General features: G+C 40.5%; 2 protein-coding genes across 2 annotated transcripts in view; one reads left to right on the plus strand and one right to left on the minus strand.

Moving 5' to 3' along the window:
• Positions 1-9,210, minus strand: part of LOC139461800 (platelet binding protein GspB-like) — a 73,584-nt gene extending 64,374 nt beyond the window's left edge. The window contains exons 1-6 of the mRNA XM_071243272.1: positions 9,040-9,210; positions 8,202-8,468; positions 7,653-7,774; positions 4,560-4,701; positions 3,603-3,713; positions 1,583-1,730 (exon numbers count right to left, since the gene is read on the minus strand). Coding sequence (XP_071099373.1) covers positions 1,583-1,730; positions 3,603-3,713; positions 4,560-4,701; positions 7,653-7,774; positions 8,202-8,468; positions 9,040-9,210 — 961 coding nt within the window. The remainder of the gene's footprint in view (positions 1-1,582; positions 1,731-3,602; positions 3,714-4,559; positions 4,702-7,652; positions 7,775-8,201; positions 8,469-9,039) is intronic.
• A 1,799-nt stretch (positions 9,211-11,009) lies between these two features.
• Positions 11,010-17,235, plus strand: LOC139462274 (proline-rich transmembrane protein 1-like). Its single transcript, XM_071243872.1, has 4 exons — positions 11,010-11,126; positions 13,054-13,232; positions 13,916-14,047; positions 14,768-17,235. The coding sequence occupies exons 1-4, from the start codon at positions 11,108-11,110 to the stop codon at positions 14,930-14,932; spliced, it is 495 nt and encodes a 164-aa protein (XP_071099973.1). The 5' UTR covers positions 11,010-11,107; the 3' UTR covers positions 14,933-17,235.
• Positions 17,236-23,903: the final 6,668 nt, after the last annotated feature.

Consider the following 23,903-nt stretch of genomic DNA (forward strand, 5'->3'; position numbering starts at 1 on the left):
TTCCTATACTAACATAGCGTTATCTCTACCTATGATCTATCTGCCTCCAATGTTTAGAGAACACGCCATGACGTAAGGCGTTGTAATTATCATTACTTGGTTTAGGGACTCGCCTTAAAAGCATAAAGGTTGGGGAAACAAATACAAAATTCCAGGTTAAAGTGATTTTTTTCATAAACGCACAGCCTGATCACGTATCTGAAAAAAGAAAAAAATGTTTCCCTTTCGGGCTGACACAACAGTTAATGCTCAAAAACCCGTAATTATTTGTCAAGTAAACACTTGAAATTAGGATTTGACCATCAAACGTTTTTCTTACTTTCTATCATGTTTTTTTTTATATATTGACCACCGACAAAAACATTTTGAGAGAAAAAAATCCGAAAAGCAACAAATAAAAATAAAGGCCTTAATGATACAGTATTCAGAGGGATTTAAATCCTGTATCAAGTTCACAATGTTATACATACATTAGAGTGAATAATGGAGATGTACATTCATTCCTGTGTTTTTTCCTCAAAGATAGCATAGCCAGTTTTTTTTATTTTATGTAATGGAAAATTGAAAGAACTGTTGTTAAATTTGATTATGTTTAACCACCACTCACTCCTGAAACAGTTTGTAAAAAAAATAATTTGTGGCTGGGTAGAAATAACTTCGTTAAATGAAGACTGGGGTAAGAAATGAATTTGCAACCACATGACCCCCACCATGTTTGAAAAGTAAATTGGTGTCGACAAAAGCTAATTTACTGATTTTCAAATATAAGATGTCTAAGTTTGTTTGTTTGTTGTTTACGCCTCACACAGTGATTGTCATCATGAACATCGAGACACGCAATTGGGATCGATGACATGCATCAACCAAGTCAGTGAGCTTGACCACCCGATCCCGTTAGTCGCCTCTTACGACAATTATGGTCGCTCTAACGACAAGCATGGGTTGCTGAAGAGCAAATCTAACCCGGCTCTTCACGGGTAGATGTCTAAGATACCCATCATCCGTTGAGCATTATGCAAAATTATATTTATGATTTGTGAGAAAAGTAATTCAAATTATATTATTAAAAATAAAACCATTTATATGTATTCTTCGAGTGCTGACTGAGCGACAGTACATTTATTTTGGGGATATATAATATCGCTAATTTTAGATATTTTCCATTAAAAATCAAACATACGATAACATTAAGTGAGAGGTACAGTTTATCTCTGCTCTACATTTATATCAGCTTCCGGGCACGAGTGGGTCAGTGAATTATTGATTACTCTGCAATTAGCAATATTCTAGCTGTATCAAGGCTGGCTGTCAGACAAACCAGAAGTTGACAGAATGAACACCGCTCCACGCCTGTGGGGGTATGATGACGGACAATCGTCACACAGACTGGCCACGCAACTTTTGTCTGCTCCTGTGGCCAATATGAGGCAATGGGAACCACATCTGCAAGGGTATCTCATGCCTTGTGTCGCCTTGTTTTGATTTACTCCCACATCTGATTATATCTATGTCTCAAAAGATGTCTCGCCTTGTGTGGATCTGATCAGAGTGAGATCTATAAGATGAGAGACTTTCTACTCACACATCTGGTCACCTCTCTGCCTCGCGAGGTGTCTATTCCGATGACCAATATCCCTCTCAGTAGCGAGTCTCAACTGTTCCCTCATGACCGCCTCTCTGTCAAGTCTCTCCCTTTGGACACGCTTTCTCGTCTCCCACGAATCTTTATTCTGAGAAGACAAAATGGATGTCAACAGAAACTACACGCTGAACAACTGATGTGTAACACTGGGACAAGTCCTCATTTACTACCCGGGTACTCACCCCCCTATTACACCACCCCACCCGGGTACCCACCCCCCTTTTACACCACCCCACCCGCGTACCCACTGTAGGTCTCAAGAGATACAAAATGTCCGATTAGGATCTTTTTTACCACAGCACTTGCAAAACGTATTTAGATACATGTATTAAACGATCTGGTCATGCATACACTGAAGCTGATTTAAGTTACATCTTTATTCAACCATAAGAAAAGTCAGAGGGAATGTGTGCATAGTCAGAAAGAAATGCGAACAGTAGTGGCTTGTAGTGTCACCATAGAGTTCGAGATAGTTTTTGTCATTAAACAATATATCACATGACTAACCACGGGTCCGGGTAGTCCCGTGGGTACCCGGGTCCTACTCGGTATCCACCCGACTCGGGTACCCGAGTTACCCGTCCCAGCCCTAGCAACGGTCGCCAATACGAGTCTGGACCAAGCAAACCAGTGATTTATTTCGTGTTCAACGACCCCCGACGTCGGAGCACGCTGACGTCATCCGCCAGGGCCCCGTTTCACAAAGCGATAGTAACATAGACTTACGAAAGTCGTCGCTTTGTGAAACGGGGCCCAGACCTTGAAAACGTACTCTGATTATTCATAACCTTCCTCTTGTTGCCCCATGAAGATCCTGATTGGATGATCTTCAGCAAACCAAATGCTTTCAATAAAAGGCGACTAATGGGATCGGATGTTAAGGATCGCTGGATCGGTTGATGCATGGCACCGTATCCCAATTACGTAGAACGATGCTCGTGATGTCAATCACTGGATTGCCTGCTCCAGTATCGATTATTTATAGACCACTGTCTTATAGCTGGAATAGTGCGGCGTTAAACAAACAAACAAAGCAACAAACATAACCTTTTGTTGAGCTGGAAACCGGATTAGAGCATGAGATCGAACACGAATTTGTTTCTGACCTTTGAGCCAAATGATACACTTTAACGACGGCAACCTAATAAGTGCGGATTCGTCCTTATTGTGGTTCTATGTTTGTCAGCACAATATCCGTGGTCCTGGATTTCACCAAAGTTGAAATCGTCTTAGACCTGCATCACTTCGGGCTTTACTCCCGCTTCGAACTGCCACGTTATGATATAACCGAAATACTTTTTAAAGAGGTTTTAAACCCAACTCACTCACTCACACCAATAAGCCCCGTTTGATTTGACCTACCATGTAAACTACTCGAATTTTATTGGTCAGATGCGTTTTCACAGATGTTCATGTACCCCTCTCCGCCACCGTCTTCTAGCTCCTTACAGCGACAAGGCGTCGCGGAATGTATATTGACATTGACTTTATATATACGTGATGCACAGAGCCTCAACATTAACAAATTTCGTCAGCAGCTCACGTTTGTTTACAAATTGTGGTAAATATAATAAACATGGCAGCAAGTTATATGTAGGCTTATATGTATAGGCTTATTTCTCGAGTAATAAGATTTTATTTACCCTCTGTGTCGCTGCGCACCCTTGTCGACACGGGATACAAAGCCACACAGAGGGTACATCAAGCAGTTTTCCTCGAGGAATAAGCCTAAAACATATAATACCACAGGTACCTGTTATTCGTATTGGATGAGCGGCGAAATTGACGTACTCAAGCGTAAGTAAAGACATAACTTCCTATGGCCTTTCAAACACATATATGTGGTAATTCGTTCTAAAGCTCAACAAATCCTTTACACAATGAAACTCTTCGTAATCAGTTTCTATATTTTTTTAAACATTTTTATGTATTTCAATAATTACTCCTGTGAAGCCCTCACCCTTCTCTGGTGTTCCGATTCCCGCTGTCGCTTGTTCTCCTCCATTTTCATAGCATGATCGCGATCTTGTCGTCGCCATTTCCGCAGTAGATTCATGTTCCGCCTCTCAGTCTGCAGATAAAGAGAAAATGGTAAAACTGACGTAATAGATGCTGCTTTTGTACTCATAAAAAAAACATTCCGTGGCAGCGTGATTGAGTTGCGTATTACGACCGAGTAAGAGTAACGTGAATGTATAAGGAGACCTTGGCCTTCAAGCGACATTCTTTGTTTGAAGTCATCATAATAGTAATCATTATCCTGGGGGCGTGTTGACCTTAAAATGTTTATTTCAAATCAATATTTATTCTATTTTCGAATGAGTAAACACTTAAATCAAAGTAATCGTGATAACAGGTCCACGGTGTCAAAACAGGTGTATGTGTAGATGGAGATGCATTGTTTGATTGATGGAGTGAATGTGAATTTGAAATATATATTTACCTTTTGCAAGCAAATGTTATTAATTTGAATCTGTAATTAACTACAAATACAAGTGATGTCACGCAACGACAAACGCGCCACGACTAACCCAGATATAACAGCCAGGCATAAAATACAATGTTAGCTTGTTTCGGAAGGGAATATTGCTGAGTGCGGTGTTAAACAACAAACAAACAAATCGTTTCGGAAGTGACGTCATCATTACCCTCGCTCAGGAGAGTAATATAAATAGCTTGTTATAGTGGTGAATGAGTTCAAGATATATATGATGATATAATGGAGATGAGATACACTGTATCATCGAGAAGATCAGTCATCTGATTCAGGTGATCACCTCTTCCAGCAAACGTGATACCCCATCACAAGGACAATGCACCGCACCGCACCGCACCGCACCGCACCGCACCGCACCGCACCGCACCGCACCGCACCCCTCCCCTCCCCTCCCCTCCCCATCCCACCAATCACCCTCACCTGCTCGGCGTTCCTGAGCATTGTGTCTCTCCTTTTGTCATCCTCGTCCTGTTTTCTCCTCATTATATCCGCATGTCGTTCTCTCTGTTCTCGCCTCTTTCTCTCCATCTGTTCGCCCTTCAACTTCGCCATCATCTCCTGTCTAAAACCAACATGGCTGTAGCTCATCTTGGTCAATAATCACACCGTTCTTACAGGCCCAGATAATTTCCATTTCAAACATAATAAATAATACATGGTTTTCTTTCAGATGACCTTACCGTTAAGGTAAGTAAGTACCCAGGTCCCGAGGCGTTTCACCATACTCGTAGAAAAAAATTGTCAACATCCTTACGATGACTCTCAAGCCGCCTTGTGAACTATTTGTACAGGGCACCCTTTACATCCTCAAAACCTCTATGAGTGTCTTCAGGAAAGAATTGCAAGCGAGCTCTCGGCCACTTACTATTGAGTGAGTGAGTATATTTATGAATGCTGTTTCAAACACAGCATGTCACTGTAAGCCACTTGAGTTTGTAAATGCATCTATAAATATAAACATTCTGTAATGCAATCGCTCGGGACAGGTTACTGCCCAGAGGTTAGCAGCGTGTTGTATTTTGTTTATAATGTAAATGTATTTGTAATGGCAATTACAGTAATGTATTATTATATATCACATAAACTGGTTGTACTGAGAATTATGGGCTAAGAGGCCTACATTCTGAAAAAAATATATATTGACTGTTTCAGTGAGTTTGATTTCATGCCGCTTTTTAGCAATATGCGGGGCACACCAGAAATGGGCTTCACACATTGTAGGGAATCGATTTTCGGCGTGACGAACGATCGCTTTAACCACTAGACTATATACCACAGTGACCCTTACTTGAGCATCTGGGTGATACACTGCGTGACCTTCAAGAACCCATGCTTGTCGTAAGAGGCGACCAACGGAATCGTGTGGTCAGACTCGCTGACTTGGTTGATGCATGTCATCGTGTCCCACTTGCGTAGATCGATGCTCATGTTGTCAATCAGTGGACTGTCTGGTCAAGACTCGATCATTTACAGACCGCCTTCATATAGCTGGGATATTACTAAATGCGGCGTTAAACAACAAACAAATAATATTGCGTGACCTTGTTGATTGTTAGTCAAACTACCCCGACAACGAGTATCACTTGGAAAAGCTTCTTAATGAATTTCGCAACATAGCTATCACAATGTTTCAACATGTCGGTCGACCTTGGGCGTTTGTTGCGTTTCAGCACATCTTTGATCCTGGAAACACATTTAACTTCAATGTTGAGCTAATAATATCACAGTGTTTATCATGGAATCAAACATTTCCGGCGAACAATGGCTTTTTCGGTGAAAAGTGAGACATTTTCATTTTCAAACCAAAATCCAAAGGCATCGACTATGATAGTGTCTAATATGGTGCAAGGTACATTTACCTCACATTTGTTTTGTGGCAATCGTATTTCCTACAAAAGAAATATCTTCTTTACCTGCCAAATACTAGTATTAATGTATATCAGGCTGAAAGACACGAAGTGTTTTTTCGGACATCGGGCTCCTGCGCGTTGGTCATTTGTATTGCCAACAGAAAATATTTTCAAATTTCCCATCAATGCAGCCTGGTCGTCTGAGGCGCCGCAATTCTATGTGCAGAGTTGCGTCCCTTAGGCGTGCAGGAAAAATATTATCATGGGTTCGAATCCCCTGATTTTATTTCTTGCTTTGTCGGCACCAAACCATGCTCTTGGGTCGGACCAAACGCCTTAGACCTGCAATACAAAGGGGCTTTCCCACCACGTCAAACTGATAGAGATTGAATACTGGTAAAAGTGTCATTAAACCTAACTCACTCGATCGCTCATTGGCGATTTGATTACTGAGACACCTGTCAGAAAGCAGTCTTAGCGCTACGATAGTCGTAACTCTCATGCAGCTTCGTGGTGGAACGAGGCCTAGACTCGTTAATAATGCCACAAAATTATAACACACTGCAGCTGGTGGTACAAAGGGTTCGTTTATCATTACCCGACAGTACTTAAGGTCCATGAAAAAATAGTTAACACATTAAATCTTCGCAAATAGTCCTCGGGCTCTCTAACAAGTCGAAAAGGGTACACGCAAGTACGTCACTTTGGAGTTACGCATCTCCTCGTACAAAATGAACATTGCCATTATCTTGAGCTATGTCAGGGTCTGGCACTATAGCGAGGGCTCTGGTTGGCATACTGGCCATGTTTGTGAGCGGCTGTAATTGAAACACCTTGCTGTGCAGGTGCCCTAAACATGTTTAAATCAAGTTCAAATGAGCGCCAGCTGGAATACATGGACGATTCAAATCAATTCAAGTGACTGTCAGTGGAGTATGCCCATCTGCTGTTTCTTGCATGACCATATTCCCGCTCAGACCGCTCAGTTCTCAAGGAGCAGACTATACACGTGTGGCTTGGGTGTTATGTGCACGCTCTTTTCTATGTGCACAACTGAACCACACTAGTCTGCCATTAGGTCGAATCTGAACCAGTCCAGACGTCAATAAGGCCACAACCAGTCAAGGCTTTGAACAAACTAAACAAAACTAGGTCGCCATGAACCTACAACTGAACACGACAAGGCCACAATAAGCCTACAACACACCAAGAATAGGCCGCAATAAGCCTACAAAACACCAAGACTAGGCCGCAATAAGCCTACAACAGACCAAGACAAGGCCGCAATAAGCCTACAACAGACCAAGACAAGGCCGCAATAAGCCTACAACAGACCAAGACAAGGCCGCAATAAGCCTACAACACACCAAGAAAAGCGCAATAAGCCCACAACAGACCAAGACTAGGCCGCAATAAGCCTACAACAGACCAAGACTAGGCCGCAATAAGCCTACAACAGAACAATACTAGGCCGCAATAAGCCTACAACAGAACAATACTAGACCGCAATAAGCCTACAACACATCAAGATAAGACTGCTATAAGCCTACAGCAGAACAAGATTAGACTTCTATAAGCCTACAACAGAATAAGACTACCTCACATGAACAAGACTAGGCCGCAATAAGCCTACAACTGAACCTAACTAGAGGTAGACACTGACTTAGCTCTCTGGGCATCAATTTTCTCCATGTGTTTTCTTTTGGTCTCGGCAAATCTTGACGTCAGTCTCCTGCTGTCGTTCTCAGCCGCCCGCTCTCCGATACCAATACCGTACCTTGCTTCCTGAACAAACGTAAGGAGGGTTACAGTAGGGCCGGCCTCGACTCATTGGAACAACCGGTTATGGTTGACACAAAAAACAGCCATTGATTATTTACTTACATGTTACCATTTACACTGGGTATTATTAGTTTTCTTTGGGTATAAACTATTTTTAATTCCCTTGGGTATTTGAGTAGACATATTTTGAAAATTCTGCTTGAAATGCCAGTTAACTTCTTTTTTTGTATATGTCAAAATACGTCTTTGTTTCAGTCTACGGAAGTCTGTGACACTCATAAACTCTAAAAACATGTGTGCTAAGCGGATTTAAACAGTGAGCACATCCATTTTAACGTGTATACCATTTATAAAAGAATGTTGAAGTCAATTCTAAATCAATATTTTGAGAAAAAATATTTATCTAAAGAAATGTCTCATATTTCCCCACCCTGTGAGTCTCTCGCTTCCGTTCTCGCACCAGCTCCATCAGGCATATACGACGGAGGTACTGCCTGTACTTGTTGAACTCCTTCAAATTACATATGACCATTCCAGAATTGGTTATAAACCCGTTGCGAACAAGATGTCTGCGCATCCTTGGGACGTTGTAGTGAGACCGAAGGTGAGGGTCGTGTAGTGGATGGTACTCGCTCGACATGGACATCCCATGTGGGTCAGTGAGGTCAAAGTCCGAACTGGACTTCCGGCGGTATTTCTGAAATATATGAAGAGAAACTGTATACATATAGTTTCAATTGTTGTAATATAGTTTTCAAAGGAAAATCATTTAATGATATAATCCAAATTTGAAAGACCCAATACATTTCTACGAACACCTGTCTATGCATATTATCCCTATACAGTCTCTACTTTCTACTCGTTGATCGATAGATCATTGCATTAAGTGTTATTTACAACAAACATTATTGGAGACAAAAAGCATGAGTTAGCATGAAAATAATTTTGTACAGCTTTAAAAATGAATTCATAGACGCTGTCCTCTAAATTTGAGTCGCCATTTAATATAACATTGGCACCAGATTGCCAATTTTATGCCAAATTTGGAAAACGCATGTAATTGTAATCTACGAGGTCTAATGTGATTACGGCATTCGAGGAAATAATGTAAAACACTGGGTGCCGTTGTACAAAGCGATCTTAGCGCTAAGGTGATCGCAACTCCCATACCTTAACATAGACTTACGGCAGTGGCAGTGCTAGGGTTGTTTTATACAACGGTACCCTGGCTTATTTTCAAACATATGCCGGTATCCTGTTATACTTACTGTGGTTCCACATTTTGATGTGAACAGTGTGAGTGTTCCTATAGAGTTAGGTACCATGGGGAATTTGGCGTCCAATGGTAGGTTGGACCAAGAGGGTAGACTGTCTCCCGCCGGCAGACATTTCCCCGCGTCCACGGTCTTCTGTAACCGTGGTAGTGTTAATCTGTCCATATTTTTTATGAAATAAAATCCATAATTATGGAGGCCGCCATACTTGTTTGTGTGGCCGTTTTGTGGTGACGTCATCTAACTGCACCATGACAACATGCATTCTACGCAAGACGTCATAGTTAATTATGACGTCATAATGGTATGTGTTAAACACATTGGAGACACGTGTTTCTCTCGGTCGTCTAGAAGGCTAAAACTGTTCTGAGTAGCAGTGATAGGTGGAAACTCATCACATTTCTCGGACATTTTATCCATTTGATCCTCTCTTTTACCGCTAGGTACGTTCAGCTAGGTATAAACAGTGTGCGAAGTACGTTCTGAATGTACCGACCTCATTATTCCGAAACGTTAACTCTTGAGAAAATGTTTAGTTATGGAATCTTAGAAAAGGATCTGAATTTGATGGGATTATGACTGACAAGACATAGTTCTCGTTGTTGAATATCGGCATGTGGTCTCTGAATGGCCTTGTCGTTCCGGTACATGGTTGCCATTGGCAGTTAAATTTAAATTTCGGGATATCCACTCGGGATCTATCTTGGGCAGTACATCCTTAAATTGTTCACAATTTTTTTCAAGCCAAGTCCGTCTCGCACATAACATACCCCAATAAAGGTATTTCATACCATTAGTGTTGTACGAATAATGTTCCCCGATCTGACGCTAAGTCCTACAGCACTGATGTTGCAGGACGTGGAGTCATCCCACAGATGACATCCTCACCTTGTCAGCCTGCTGACGGGGTTAACCTCTTTGGTCATGTGTACAAATTTTGGCGTCTGATAAGAAGGTCCGTGGTTCGAACCCCATCACGGGACTCGGAAATTGTATGGCCGCTACATTGGCGCCCAACATGGGGCTGAGTACGTTCATATCAAATTTGAGCTAAATAAGCCTCAGTACCCTACTATGCGGCCCGGGACGTGCCTTCTGTTGACGGGGAAGTATGTAGCAGGACGTGGAGTCATCCCACAGGGGGCGGTCGGGTAGCCTAGTGGTTAAAGCGTTTGCTCGTCACGCCGAAGACCCGGGTTCGATTCCCGACATGGGTACAATGTGTGAAGCCCATTTCTGGTGTTCCCCGCCGTGATATTGCTGAAATATTGCTAAAAGCGGCGTAAAACCTCACTCTCACTCACTCATCCCATGTATGACATCCTTACCTTGTCAGCTTGCTGACGGGGTTAACCTCTTTGGTCATGTGGACAAGGCGTCCGACTTCTGATCAGAAAGTCCGTGGTTCGAATCCCATCACGGGACTCACGGGCAATGTAATCCAGGAGCTGTTCTTGGACAAATGAGTGCATTAACATCAGAGATTTGCTGGAATCCCGTTTGTAAGACAGATTTTACAGACGCTTCTTTGTTGGCTGTTTCAAAACAAGTCATTTCCTTTTTATAATCTGGCGTTCATATGGATTATTCTGTCACTGTATCATATTCTGACACAGATCATTTACAGTTATTCATTCCGTAAGCCCAAGAAAACATAAATACCCTGGAAATGCATTTAGGATTCACAGAAGTACATATAGCCTACATGTACGACTATGCACGATCTATAGTTTTCTTAAAAAAAAATATTATGAATAATGAATTTTAGCGATGTCATAAGGAAATAATTCACAATGTTACAACTTAGGTTTGTTGTTGTTGAAATGACCATTGTAATAAGATTGATGGAATAACTCGTGTCAGTTACTGCAATAGTAGAGTTGGCCGAAGAAGCGAGTGTTTGTGATGCGACTGGTAAAGCGATGTAGAAGATTAGACTTATCTCCCGTTGAGCAGATCCAGAGGGCGCTTTAGCAGTAAATCGACTTCTTGTTTTGATTAGGAGGTCGTTTCACGTTTTCCATATTTACGGACCCATTATTGAGGTATCTCAGGTGACAAAATGGAAAAACATGCAGAAGGTATATCATTTTATCAAATTACAGTATTCTGTTTACGCGTCAACCTAAAATGTGGTAAAATAATTGTCACTGTTGCCAAAGCAGATTGATCAACAACGAAGCATATGACATCAAAATATTGTTTCACAACAGAGATGCGTTGATTTTGTAGTCTATGGCAAATGAAGGTGGTTAGGCCAAATTTTCTTACGACTAATTAAACATAGCACTACACGTGTCGACGACTACATTTATCTAGAGAACATAGGGGGCGCTACTTTATTCATAGTAGGGATTTCTTTCAAGTTGCCAACAATAGAAACTAACATTATTGGTCCACTAGACCTTATAATGATAATATATAGCAAAACCCTTAAAAATGGCATAAGCCATCACAATATTTACTGACATGTCCTGGCTTGGGACCAAATACTAACCTCTGAGAAGGTCCAGATTAATCCCTGTGTTATGAATGTATTAATTAGCTCTGTATGTATGAACCAGGTATTTAGCAAATAGAATCTTAGTTTCCATTGGGGCTGGGACAAGTCCAAATTTGCTACCCAGGTCCCACACAACTATTTTCCGACCTTAGCCGGTACCTGCAGTAGGTCTCAATTAAGAGATAGGTACAAAATGTCTGATTGGAATAGTTTGACTGAATGTATTTAGATGCACATGTCTTAGTTAAAGGATCTGGTCATGCATACACTGAGGTTGACAGAAGTATTATCTTTATTTCACATTACTGTCAAATTAAATATAAGACTAAGAGTGTTGTCTGGGCCCGTGAAGATCCGGCGTAGAATAAGTCTTCAGCAACCCATGCTTGCCGTAAAAAGCGACTAATGGGATCGGATGGTCCGGCTCACTGACTTGGTTGATGCATGTCATCATATCCCAGTTGTGTGGATCGATGCTCTTGTTGTCAATCACTGGATTGTCTGGTCTAGACTCGATTATTTACAGACCACCATCATATAGCTGGAATATTGCTGAGTGGAGCATTAAACAACAAACAAACAAACTTGGAAGAAATCTGTGTGTATAATATGTTCTTATGGATATTTTTAGGGACAGGGTATGTAAATACACATGATTGCATATTTATAAATATTCGACTCTAGTGGCAACAAATTCAATTCATGAATGGATACAGTTCGATTCATCGGAACCATGAGTGAATCGTAACAGTCATGTGTATAAGGAGCTCCCTAACCTACAACAATCAGTCTGATGAGAGCGATCTAGCTCCAAACCAGTAGCTGATTTACAAGAGATAACTCTTGGGTGTTAGTCTAATACCATATCATACACAGAACATTACACTGAGCTCTTTGGCATGCATTTATCATATACACGGTGGAACAAGCCGATTAAGCTCGGAATGTTTTACAAGTTGCAATCTTCGTTGACAATATTGTCCTTTAGCAGTGCAGTGTTCTTTTTGTGCACTGACGTTTTTTAGTACATTTTGTTCCTTCTTTACGGGGGGCACGGGTGGCCAAGTCATCTAAGGCGCCGCAATTCGCTGTGCAGAGTTGCGTCCCTTGGGCACGACAGAAACCTTTGATTGTGGGTTCGAATCCTGTTTAACCCCGATTATGTTTCTAGGTTTGTCAGCACCATACCCGTGCTCGTGGGTTTCACCGATTGGTAAACGTCTAAGACGTGCACCACAGCGTTAAACAAAACTCACTCACTCCTTCTTTACGTGTGACGTCTTTTGTTTGCAAGTTGTTTCATTGGTATTGTTTTGTATTTTGAATTCATAATTTGCATGTAAATAATTACCTTTATTTGTAACATTCATTCCTTATTCATAATGTTTTACTATTATTGCATACTTTTGTTTCAACTTTGTTTTTTTACTGATTGACTGCCCATACTATTCACTCTCTGTTGCTCTTCTCATCCTCAACATGCTGAATGTGATCTTCTTTTACAGCTCAGAACCAACCTCCCACCTACACCGAGGCAATGGTAGATGTGCCACCCCAGTACCCCATGACCCCCGGGTACCCGCCCCAGGGGCAGCCTATCCAAGGGTACGCTCAGTACCCTGTTTACCAGCAAGGATATGGGAACCCCCCTGTGATGCAGTATGGCAACAATGTCACAGCAGTTGTAAGTTGTTTACTGGTCTAGATCCTAACAATCTCGTTAAAGTCAGATCTTTTACTTCTACACAATACATCTCTGTGAAAACAGGGGCGGTCGGGTAGCCTAGTGGTTAAAGCGTTTGCTCGTCACGCCGAAGACCCAGGTTTGATTACCGACATGGGTACAATGTGTGAAGTCATTTCTGGTGTCCCCCGCCGTGATATTGCTGGAATATTGCTAAAATCAGCGTAAAACAATACTCGCTCACTCACTCTGTGGGAATATCTTGTGCCAGCGATAGAAACTAACATGTTTAGTCCACTAGTCCTTATAATGAAAACATATAGCAAAACCCTTAAAAATGGCAAATTTCTACTGGTCCTTATGATACCTTAACTTTTGGGCAGTTTGGCAAGGACTCGGCACTAGTGCCAATTTCAATCGCTGTCATATGCCACTTTATAGAGGATCCCATAACAGGAACCCGTGTGACCTGTGAGTGCCCAGTCAGAATGGAGAATGGATGGATTCTTTAGCCAATCAGATGTGAGCTTTTGAAAACTGATTGAAGAGTGAAAGGTCTGATTTTATTGAGATTAATTTCGGATATCATTTCAGACACTGGTCCCCAGAAACCTATGCTTGTTGTATGGGGCGCAGTGAGTGTCCATCATGACATATGCTGACTGCCACCCTTATGCTTCCAGATCCAGACCCAGCCCATGATCCAGGGTGGCCAGAATGCCACCCCGCCCCCAGACCACATGTGTGGGGCCATCTTTGTCACCCTGTGCTGTTTCTGGCCCACTGGAATCATCGCCATCATGAAAGCTAACGATGTGAGTATTATAATGGACATTTGAGTTGCAGTGCCAATGTTCGACTTATGCTGGCCCAAGAGTAATGATTTATTCCATAGACCAACTGGCTTGTAGAAAAAACATCAAGTGTGTCTATGCCTGTAAGGGGCCGATATTCAATGCCAAGTCTGCAGCAAATGTTAGTATTAATTCCCAAAAAGGATTTAAAAAATTGCTATTGTCTCATATGTTATCATTCTATTTGGATACTTTTCTCTGTGTATTTAATGTATTTTTTCTCCTTTGGGTCCTGACTATTGGGTATTTTCACACCAATGAGTAGACATTTTTTTTAAAATAATTCTGCTTGAAATACTGATTGAAATATTATTATTCAAAGAAAGCAACTGTGAATATTTGCTACATGAAAGAGTGAACTGTTTTATTTTGCATTCAAATTTTCTGTGGAACCATAGAGTTTTGGTGGCTATTATCCTTGGTCCCATGCTTCAGCCCTATGTCCGTCTTAAGTTAGTGTTATCTTGTGTTACCTGAAAACATACATTGTCCAACCCTTTATATCAATGGTGACACAGGTGGCCGCTGTTGCAGAGACATCCGTGATCCTGGTTTCACCAGAGTGGTAAATGTCTAAGGCCTGCATCACTTCAGGCTTTCCTTCTACAACAAGGTGACAAGCAGTTATACAACTGGAAAACTGTGCAACTGAGAACTAAACCTCGCATCTCTTGTTTACAGGCTCGATGTTCGATGGCTCGCGGTGACGTGGTGTCTGCAAACCTTGCTGCCAAGTCATCCAAACAGATGATCAACATCAGCATCATCGTGGGGATCATTGTCCTCATCGTGTGTGGCCTCATCTTAGGCCTCTACATCGGACTCGTCCTCACCCATCTGTACTAGAGGGACATCAACACTTGTCCCTAAACAATATTTTGTGGTTACGATTACCTGAGCAACTTATCATTCAGTGCCATCAACTTTCAAGGATGCTCAAACATGATTTATTATTTTTCCTCTACCCAAACTCTAGCTGGATTTAAGTTTCAAGATTTTGTTCAGTCGCTCATGCTCTTATTTTAAAAGTCATGTAATTAGAACCACAAAATCTTGATTTTTATTGTTACCTTGGAAACTGATATATTTTGTTAGGATCATTGTATGGTTACAAGATACAAGCAAGACCTCATGGGAGCTGCATCTCAACGAACAAGGGAATTTCATGCTATAACTGCAAGTCTCAGCAGGTTCTTTTAAACTTCTTTTAAATTTCATCTGGTTGGGGGTCCCTTTTCTCTAAATTTTATGGACTTTTTGTGTGTTTTTTTTGTTTTTGTGTCTGCAAGATCTGATTAGTCCCCCATATCTCAGAATTGGAACTAAGTACACGCCCGCTACCAAGGTTACTCCAAGATAATTTTTCTAATGATAATGGTGTCCCAGGGGCTATTGGGAACTTTCTGAGTATGTTCTTACATGGGATAATTATTTGGACTATGAGACTTCCAGGTTAATCTCTATCATTGCCTAGCAGTTGGACATAGATGTTCAAATCCAGCAATCAGATCATGTTTGTGCTTGGTTTACCAAGCTCATGGATTTGAACAAAAGTACAATCTGCATCATGATTGGTTTGTGTTTAGTTGAAATAAAGTTCAAAGCTGTGTCAAAACCAACTATGGGACTGGTTACTGTTTGGAGGGGGGGAGGAGGGGGCATGAAAAAATGACACGGCAAAAGATTAAAAGAGGAAGGTTACCAAAAATTATCACAACTATATGGAGGGCCATGAAAGAATTATGAAATATGAAATGGACCATTTTATAGGGACTGGTCATTTATTATTGGAAGGGGGAGGGGTGGGGGGGTGTCCATGAAAACATGTTACATGTATTTAGGAAACCTTAAAAAAATGGGGTGGAGGGGAATATGATAAAACTCATTTTGTGTTCATCTACCGTCGAGATCTGATTTATACACTTCCGTTGTACATGTTGATAAGTATACTATAAATGTGTAATGAGAGTAACATAATGATTTTGTGCATCTGTTAAATGCCTGTAAGTTATATATGATATTGAACTGTGATGGAAATCTTACAACTATGAATTATTTGGTTCTGGTGATGCTGTGATACATATTATTTGGGCACCTTGTAGTACCAGTGCATAATAGTTCTTTTATTGTATGGTGTATAATATCCATAACGTGACATGTTGTATCCCAGTTACCTTCGTGTATCTGTCAGTCTGACGAATATATTGTATTGAAGTTTTTTTGTATATAGTTATGTACTTATCTATACTCCAGACATGTTAATCTTGAAACTGCATTTAAATATTGTTGCTGTGAACATGTGCTACAAAAACAGTCGGTCAATTTAAATTGCAATTTTCATGAACTTTATTTCTGTGGTTGAGTCCACTGTTACTACCCTGTCAAACCCCTTAAGTCTTAATGGACTAGTCTTTTGATACACTTTTTAAAGTTGACTGTTAAATGTATTTTTATATTGTCAGTATATACAGTATATGCATTTTCTGTTAAGTGTAGTCAGCGGCCTAAAAAGAATAAATGTATCTGGATAACCTAATTTAAAACGGCTTTAAAATATCAGGTATTCAATTCTGTTATAAAATAGTTATGTCCTTCTGATGTGCCATGAACCTATTAAAACATAAAAAACTGAAGTGAAAGTGTATTCAAGTTTCTCCCTTATGACAAATATGTTGTTTCGCTTTACATATAAGTTTACATTTGTATATATAGTACCATTCCTGTTACATCGTCATGGAGTTACATCAGAGATATCAGAGCTCTATATAACTTTTTGAGCAATTGAGTTTTTACTCTAGGGTTTCCAATATTTTTTCACTCATCTCTTCATCACTCTATTGGGTTTTTCTCAAAATTAGCAAAATTTTAAGATTTGAAAAAAATGAAATAATTGTTTTAGATGTATATAACTGTTCTAAATATATAGGCTTTACTTCTAAAGTAAATTAGCCCGTAATTTAGTTTCGGAAATTAGCTCCTTTGTATGCATGCTGAAAAAGCTTCATTTATGTGTGCTGTTTTTAAACATTTGAGTTTTTCATATAATGCATGCGTTTTTGTAGGCAAGTTAATTTTAAGTAATTGGGTTTTGAATTAAAAAAAATAATTTTTCTTCTATTTTTTTCTTCGTTTTTTTTTTTTTTTTTGGGGGGGGGGGGTATTTTATGCAAATACTCTGCTTATCTTTAGCTCTGTGGATATGTAACTTTGTTTTTCCTGCATTTAAGAAAATATCCTATGACAAGACATGATATCAAACTATTGGTTTTTGTGCAATAAGTTTAAAACAATTCATCAAGGCATAAATGTTTAGGTTGTCGGGGACAAAGCAGAAGATGAATAGTGTCATATTTTTCATTTAGAGCTTTTGCTGACTCATCAATTCCTGGGAACCAAGACTTATGTCCACTTCTTTCTGCTATCATAGGCACTAGTATATCACAGGTAATGACACAATGCATGAAGACATGACGATTGTCATGAAAATAACCAATATTCCATCACCCAAAAGATTACTGGAAACATACTGTATTCCACTTAATAATCACCCAGCTCTAGTAAGCGCCTATGGTGATATTTGCTAACATATTGGCTATTAAACAATCCAAATTAGCACCCCTTCCGATTGATCAATGTACACAAGACTTATTTATTCGTGTATAATACGCACTCATGTGTTATATGCACCATTATTAATCATGGGCAATTAATTCTGGAAAAATATATCTGTCGTATATAAACATTTCTGGGTGTCAGCATAAACCACCAAATTAAACGATCTTTCAACTGTTATTTTCACCAAAATAATATTCTAACAAGAGCCACCTATTTCTAATTTTGAGAGCGCCTTGTGCACTTATTATGTCAAATGGGGTATTGTAAACCTACTCACATCAACTGATCTTTAAGAATTTGTCCGAAAATAATTTTTACAATTCATTTTCTTAATAAATAAAATCTGTATATTTGTATCTATAAGATATTCATGTGTGACTTCAGTAAACCATTACAGCACAGATAGTGATAACAACCAGTACTTGTTTTGTCTTAAATAAAATACTAATTTGTGTTGTTTGTGCACATTGCCAACCAATAGTGAATTAACTTTCAATATTTAGTCTGTGTTCAATACGTTTTAACCAGATATTCTTTTCGAAAGTGTTTCAAGAACACCGAGATTTTTCATAAGATTATAGGCCCGTAAAGATCCGGGGTAGAATAGGTCTTCAGCAACCCATGCTTGCTGTAAAAGGCGACTATGCTTGTCGTAAAAGGCGACTAACGGGATCAGGTGGTCAGGCTCGGTGACTTGGTTGATGCATGTCATCGGTCCTAATTGCGTGGATCGATGCTCATGTTGTCAATCACTGGATTGTCTGGTCCAGATTTCGATTATTTACAGACCGCCGTCATAGAGCTGGAATATTGCTGAGTGCGGCGTTAAACAACAAACCAAACCAAAACCCCCCAAAATCATAAGATTATAGTTGATCTGGCAATGACAGATTACTATAGTCACATGACAAAATAGGGTGTTCATATGACTATAGAGAATCTGTCATGGATGGAGGGTATTGCAACACTCAGCCTTACAGCCGTGGATGTTTAACTTGTTTTGAGTAGTATATATGTATATATGATAATTTGTTAATCTGGAAGTTTATTACATGTATTCCAATCAAACTGTATTGTTTCATGGTTTTACTCTACACTAACACAGGGTTTGGAAATGAAGATGTTGGTAACAGTTAAAAATATTGTAAAATTCTGGTTATAAATTACTGAAGTATGTGCCTTGACATGGTATAAATCACTGCAGGTGTTCATTGTATACTTTCGCCACACCCCATCCACTGATGGTGAGCTTTGTAAATTGTAATCTTCATCACTTTCAGGCTTGATTATCAAGTGTGTTATGTTTCCGTTCTATTTGTATAACAGGGTGGTCGGGTAGCCTAGTGGTTAAAGCGTTTGCTCGTCACACCGAAGACTCGGGTTCCATTCCCGACATGGGTACAATGTGTGAAGCCCATTTCTGGTGTCCCCCACCGTGATATTGCTGGAATATTGCTTAAAGCGGCTTAAAAACTCACTTACTATTTGTATAACTGGAATACTGTATAAAGGGGAGCACAGGTGGCCAAGTCGTCTAAGGCGCCGTGATTCGCTGTGCAGAGTTGCGTTCCTTTGGCACGCCAGAAACCTATGATTGTGGGTTCGAATTCCGGTTCGCCCCGATTATGTTTCTAGGTTTATCAGCACCATACCCATGCTCGTGGGTTTCAAGGAAGTGGTAAACATCTGAGACCTGCATCACTTCGGACTTTCCTCCCACATCAAGCTGACACGATATAACTGGAATACTATTAAAAGCGGCGTTAAACCCAACTCACTCACTCACTGTATAAAGACGAGTTGAACCCAACTTACTCACTCACTCACTCTGCTTACCAATCACAGCTTCGTTTCGGAAGTGAGGCCACTATCTCACCTATCAGCAGTTTAGCACAGAACATCTCTCGCTCGTGGGAACTATCTAATTGGATGGTTATTTTCAGCGTTGTGCCATTCGTATGGGGCTCAGTACAAGGCCGTTGTAGCGAATGGGTTAGGGTATTTATCAACAAACATTGGGCCACAGTGGATAAACTTGTAATATTAACGACTTTTGTCAGATTCTAGTCACTCACTCATATATTCACTCAGATCTGTCTCCAAATAAAATGTAGACCTGAACTCTTTTTTTTTGAAGTAAATTCGTACTTGTATTACTAAGATTCCACTGTGCAACTTTGATATATCTAGACATGGTATATTGACTTGCCTTTGCATGTTTTTGTGACAAGTGCCACCGGTGGGCAGGATACGCTCACCTTTTCGCGAACACCCGGTATCATTACTATTTGACAGTGATTCATAAACACATGCTCATGACATAGTCGGAATCGCACTACCAACTCTATTTTATTGAATAGGGAAAGGGTGTTGTCGCTTTATCCCCATTGATAGGTTGTCGAGTATGTGGCTGGTCTGTGTATGGCTGCAGGGCCTGAAAATGATCCCGAGGTTTGGTTAAAACGTTAATACGTGCTTTACCTTCTCGGAAGACAATTTGGAGCAAAGAGATCTGTAGAATTAAAAAGGTTGGTTTTGCTTGATTGATATTGTTTTATGATTGTGTATAGAAACCAATTCCATCCATATCTGTTGTGAATGTGTATTATGTGGAACACATTTTCGTTTTACTCATTGTAGTGACAGCTGATGTAATAAAGTAATTGTTCACAGTGCTGTTACTTCTGGTATTTTAATAAAAGTAGTTATAATGTGCTGGGCTCCATTCTATAGAGCGATCTTCACGCTTAGACGATCGTGGCGCCAATCCTGTAACTACCCTGACGATAGTCTTAGCACTAACCGACATGGGTACAATGTGTGAAGCCCATTTCTGGTGTCCCCCGCCGTGATATGGCTGGAATATTGCTAAAAGCGGCGTAAAACCAAACTCACTAACATCGCTCTGTGAGACGCAAAGCTTGAAGCCATACTGGACCCATACGATAGTGTATGATGTTATTAGCCGGGTTCTAGTGTAGCCTAGTTGTCAACCCGTTCACGCATCACGTTGAAAGCCCAGTTTTTTTTATTTTTTCACGTGGGTACAATGGGCGAAGACCGTTTCTGGTGGCATCCACCGAAACATTGCTGGAATATTGTTTAAAGCAGCGTAAACCCATACTCACTCACTCGTACTAACTCTCTTGTTTGATCAGAATGTTAGGTGGATTTTCAAATTTAGACCAACTTTATGTCAGATTAGTTAACCATGTCGACGTCATATACCCGTGTTTTTTTTCAGGTGAACATTTGACTGTGTGTTTGTGACCGGCGAGGCACCATGTGATAAAAACCCGTATCATCACTAACTCACATATTTCCCTATTCAAAACAGAGCGTACTTTCGAAACAACCTTTAAGCAGACAGACACTCTGATTTGGTTTGTTTATCGTTTTATAACACAATGCCTTTGACAGGACAGCTTCACGCTTAAAAGTTATTAAGCACACGTGAATATACTTATCAAGCTGAACAGTAACAGGCAATAAATCACCATCACAAGAGTTGGCCACTAACGTGGCAATATCCCCCGTCCCTGTTGCAGAATTTATGACATCTTACCTACATCTTTACCTAGGTGGAACTTGTCATTGAAATTGTAAAAAAAAGAGTTTGCCACTAACGTGGCCAAGTCTCCTGCCCAGCAAATGAAGTGTATATTATGTCAACAATAGTGAAATTTGATCACACAAACACACATTTGAAAATATTCAAAATTTTGTAAGGTGTAAAAGGCAGCAGGGGAGCATCTACTTGATGTAAATGCAAACTATCCTGAAGAAACAGATTAAATGCTGCAAAACACAATTTCTATGAAGTTCAAGAAAAAACCTTCTCCACAAAAAAAACATGATGGAAGTACAAACTGACAAAACCAGTTACTACATTTACTACTGAACTCATTAGGGTGGCCACGATGGGGAGAAGGTCTGGACACTGAATGGCAAAGAATCTGGAGACCGTATCTGATGTAGAGGTCAAAGGATCGCGAAAGAAACTGGAGAAGAGCTGTGATGGACACAAACACGGCCATGAGAAAACTCATCTTAAATAGCAGCACAAAGACAGAGTTCTTCAAGAAAGACAGGATGCACACTGTTCACGAGGAGGAACAACGATTTCCTGCAGGAAACTTGGGATTCAATGCTTTGTCTAATTGAACAGGATGGTGTGTTGAAGTCTCTCGTTCTCCATTCGTGCCCACAACTTCAAAGGTTGGTTAGACGATAGTAGGGTGCGGGGATGTGTGCTTTCCTACAGATGTTGAATAACAAGTATGGACATCAAATGGATATTCGGAGGACATTGATCTGATATTGCTCAATAACAATCAAATAGACAAATCTCTTCCACTGATGTACCAACCTCCACCTGAACTAGAAATAAAGGAGAGAAGTGAGACCGCCTCTACTGTTTGGTATTTCTCCACGAGACTGTATGACAAGAGGGATGACTTCAACTTTCCAGGGCGGTCGGTGTAGCCTAGTGGTTCGCTCGTCACAGTCACGCCGAAGACCCGGGTTCGATTACCGACATTGGTACAATGTGTGAAGCCCATTTCTGGTGTCCCCCGCCGTGATATTGCTGGAATATTGCTAAAAGCGGCGTAAAACAATACTCACTCAACTTTCCAATAGTCATCTTACTCTTCATGTGGAGCAATATTCCAGCAGCTCCAGCCTTTGGTGTTCACATTTCACAGCTTTTGAGATACAGTCGAGCATGCTCTTTCTACCAAGATTTCCAAGAGCGTTATACGACTCTTGCTCAGAAGTTGATTGATCAAGGTTAAAACATTCAAGGCCTCAGTAAAGCTTTCAAAATGTTTTATGGTAGACATGTTGAGAACAATTCCAAATTTGACGCATCAGTGACAAAAATTATGTCCGATGGAATTCCCCGTTTTGAATTGTACCATGTGTTCCCGTGGGTTTTTTTCAGGTAAACAATTGACTTTCCTTTGCATGTGTTTGTGATGGGTGCACCGGTGGGGCTGGATACGCTCACCTTTTCGCGAACACCTGGTATCATTACTATTTGACAGTGATTCATAAACACATGCTCATGATATAGTCGGAATCGTACAATCGACTTGCTTTATGCAGAAATTTCTACTGGATATGGAAAGAGTTTTGTCGCTTTATTTTCATGTAATAATGTGCTTAATTATAATGCGCCAACACTACACCCCAAAGCATGCTCAAAGCGCTACATTATTACCTTCAATTTTCATTCTCAGCTCCCTGGGGGGTATACAAACCATGTCTGTGAGGCCTTACAAGTATACTAGTCATAAACATCGCATCCTGTCGGATACCCATTCACTGCTGGGTGAACAGAGACATATTTAGAACAAAGCCACTCAACTTCACCTGATTTGTGTTGCGTCTGTGTTGGAGAAGTTTGATGCATTCCGGGCGAGATGTCTCTTTCTATGTCATCATGATAGAGGTCCTGTCTGTGAGGATTTGGGTAGCATCATCAAGATGCTATGTTCAATCGATTAGTGTATATTAACCAACATAACGCGTCAATTCCAGAGAATAACCAGTCTGGATTATCCGACAAAACAGATTCCATTGAGCTACAAAGGGAAATTGGGCTTAAAAGGCAAAATGGCAAAACTATCTTCATCACTAACTCTCATGTCACACTGAACAATCTGGCATTTTTCTAAAAGCAAAATGTCTGACTAAACCATCCACAGGCACAGGGGCGGTCGGGTAGCCTATAGGTTAAAGCGTTCGCTCGTCACGCCGAAGACCCGGGTTCGATTCCCGACATGGGTACAATATGTGATGCCCATTTCTGGTGTCCCCCGCCGTGATATTGCTGGAATATTACTAAAAGCGACGTAAAACCATACTCACTCACTCACTCACTCACTCACTCACAGGCAAATAAAGTATCTGATGCGGTTATTAGGTACCTATTGACAGATGGGACATTTTTCTTGATGTAAGAACTTAATACCCTGCAGCCACAAAGTACTACATACAAACCATTACATGTTTCAAATGGAATATAAACACAAATGCCGATAGGTGAAAGGTGTGGCTGTGTGTGATGTCGGTCGACATTGATGGTGCTTTGAGAAAGTGATATTGACATTTCATGAACAAAATCTAAAAGCTCAGTTTGGCCAGCCGATGAATCTGGAAACAAATAGAGTCAGACCTTTGCCACTGTTGATTATCT

This window comes from Haliotis cracherodii, unplaced genomic scaffold, assembly GCF_022045235.1.
Source record: "Haliotis cracherodii isolate W230 unplaced genomic scaffold, xgHalCrac1.p SCAF_15, whole genome shotgun sequence".
In the NCBI taxonomy this organism is placed as follows: Eukaryota; Metazoa; Mollusca; class Gastropoda; order Lepetellida; family Haliotidae; genus Haliotis; species Haliotis cracherodii.

Excerpts from the sequence above, each read along its gene's own strand:
- LOC139462274 (XM_071243872.1), top strand. Across the intron at positions 13,233-13,915 it reads GCAACAATGTCACAGCAGTT|ATCCAGACCCAGCCCATGAT; the intron begins GTAAGTTGTTTA and ends TTATGCTTCCAG. Across the intron at positions 14,048-14,767 it reads CCATCATGAAAGCTAACGAT|GCTCGATGTTCGATGGCTCG; the intron begins GTGAGTATTATA and ends TCTTGTTTACAG.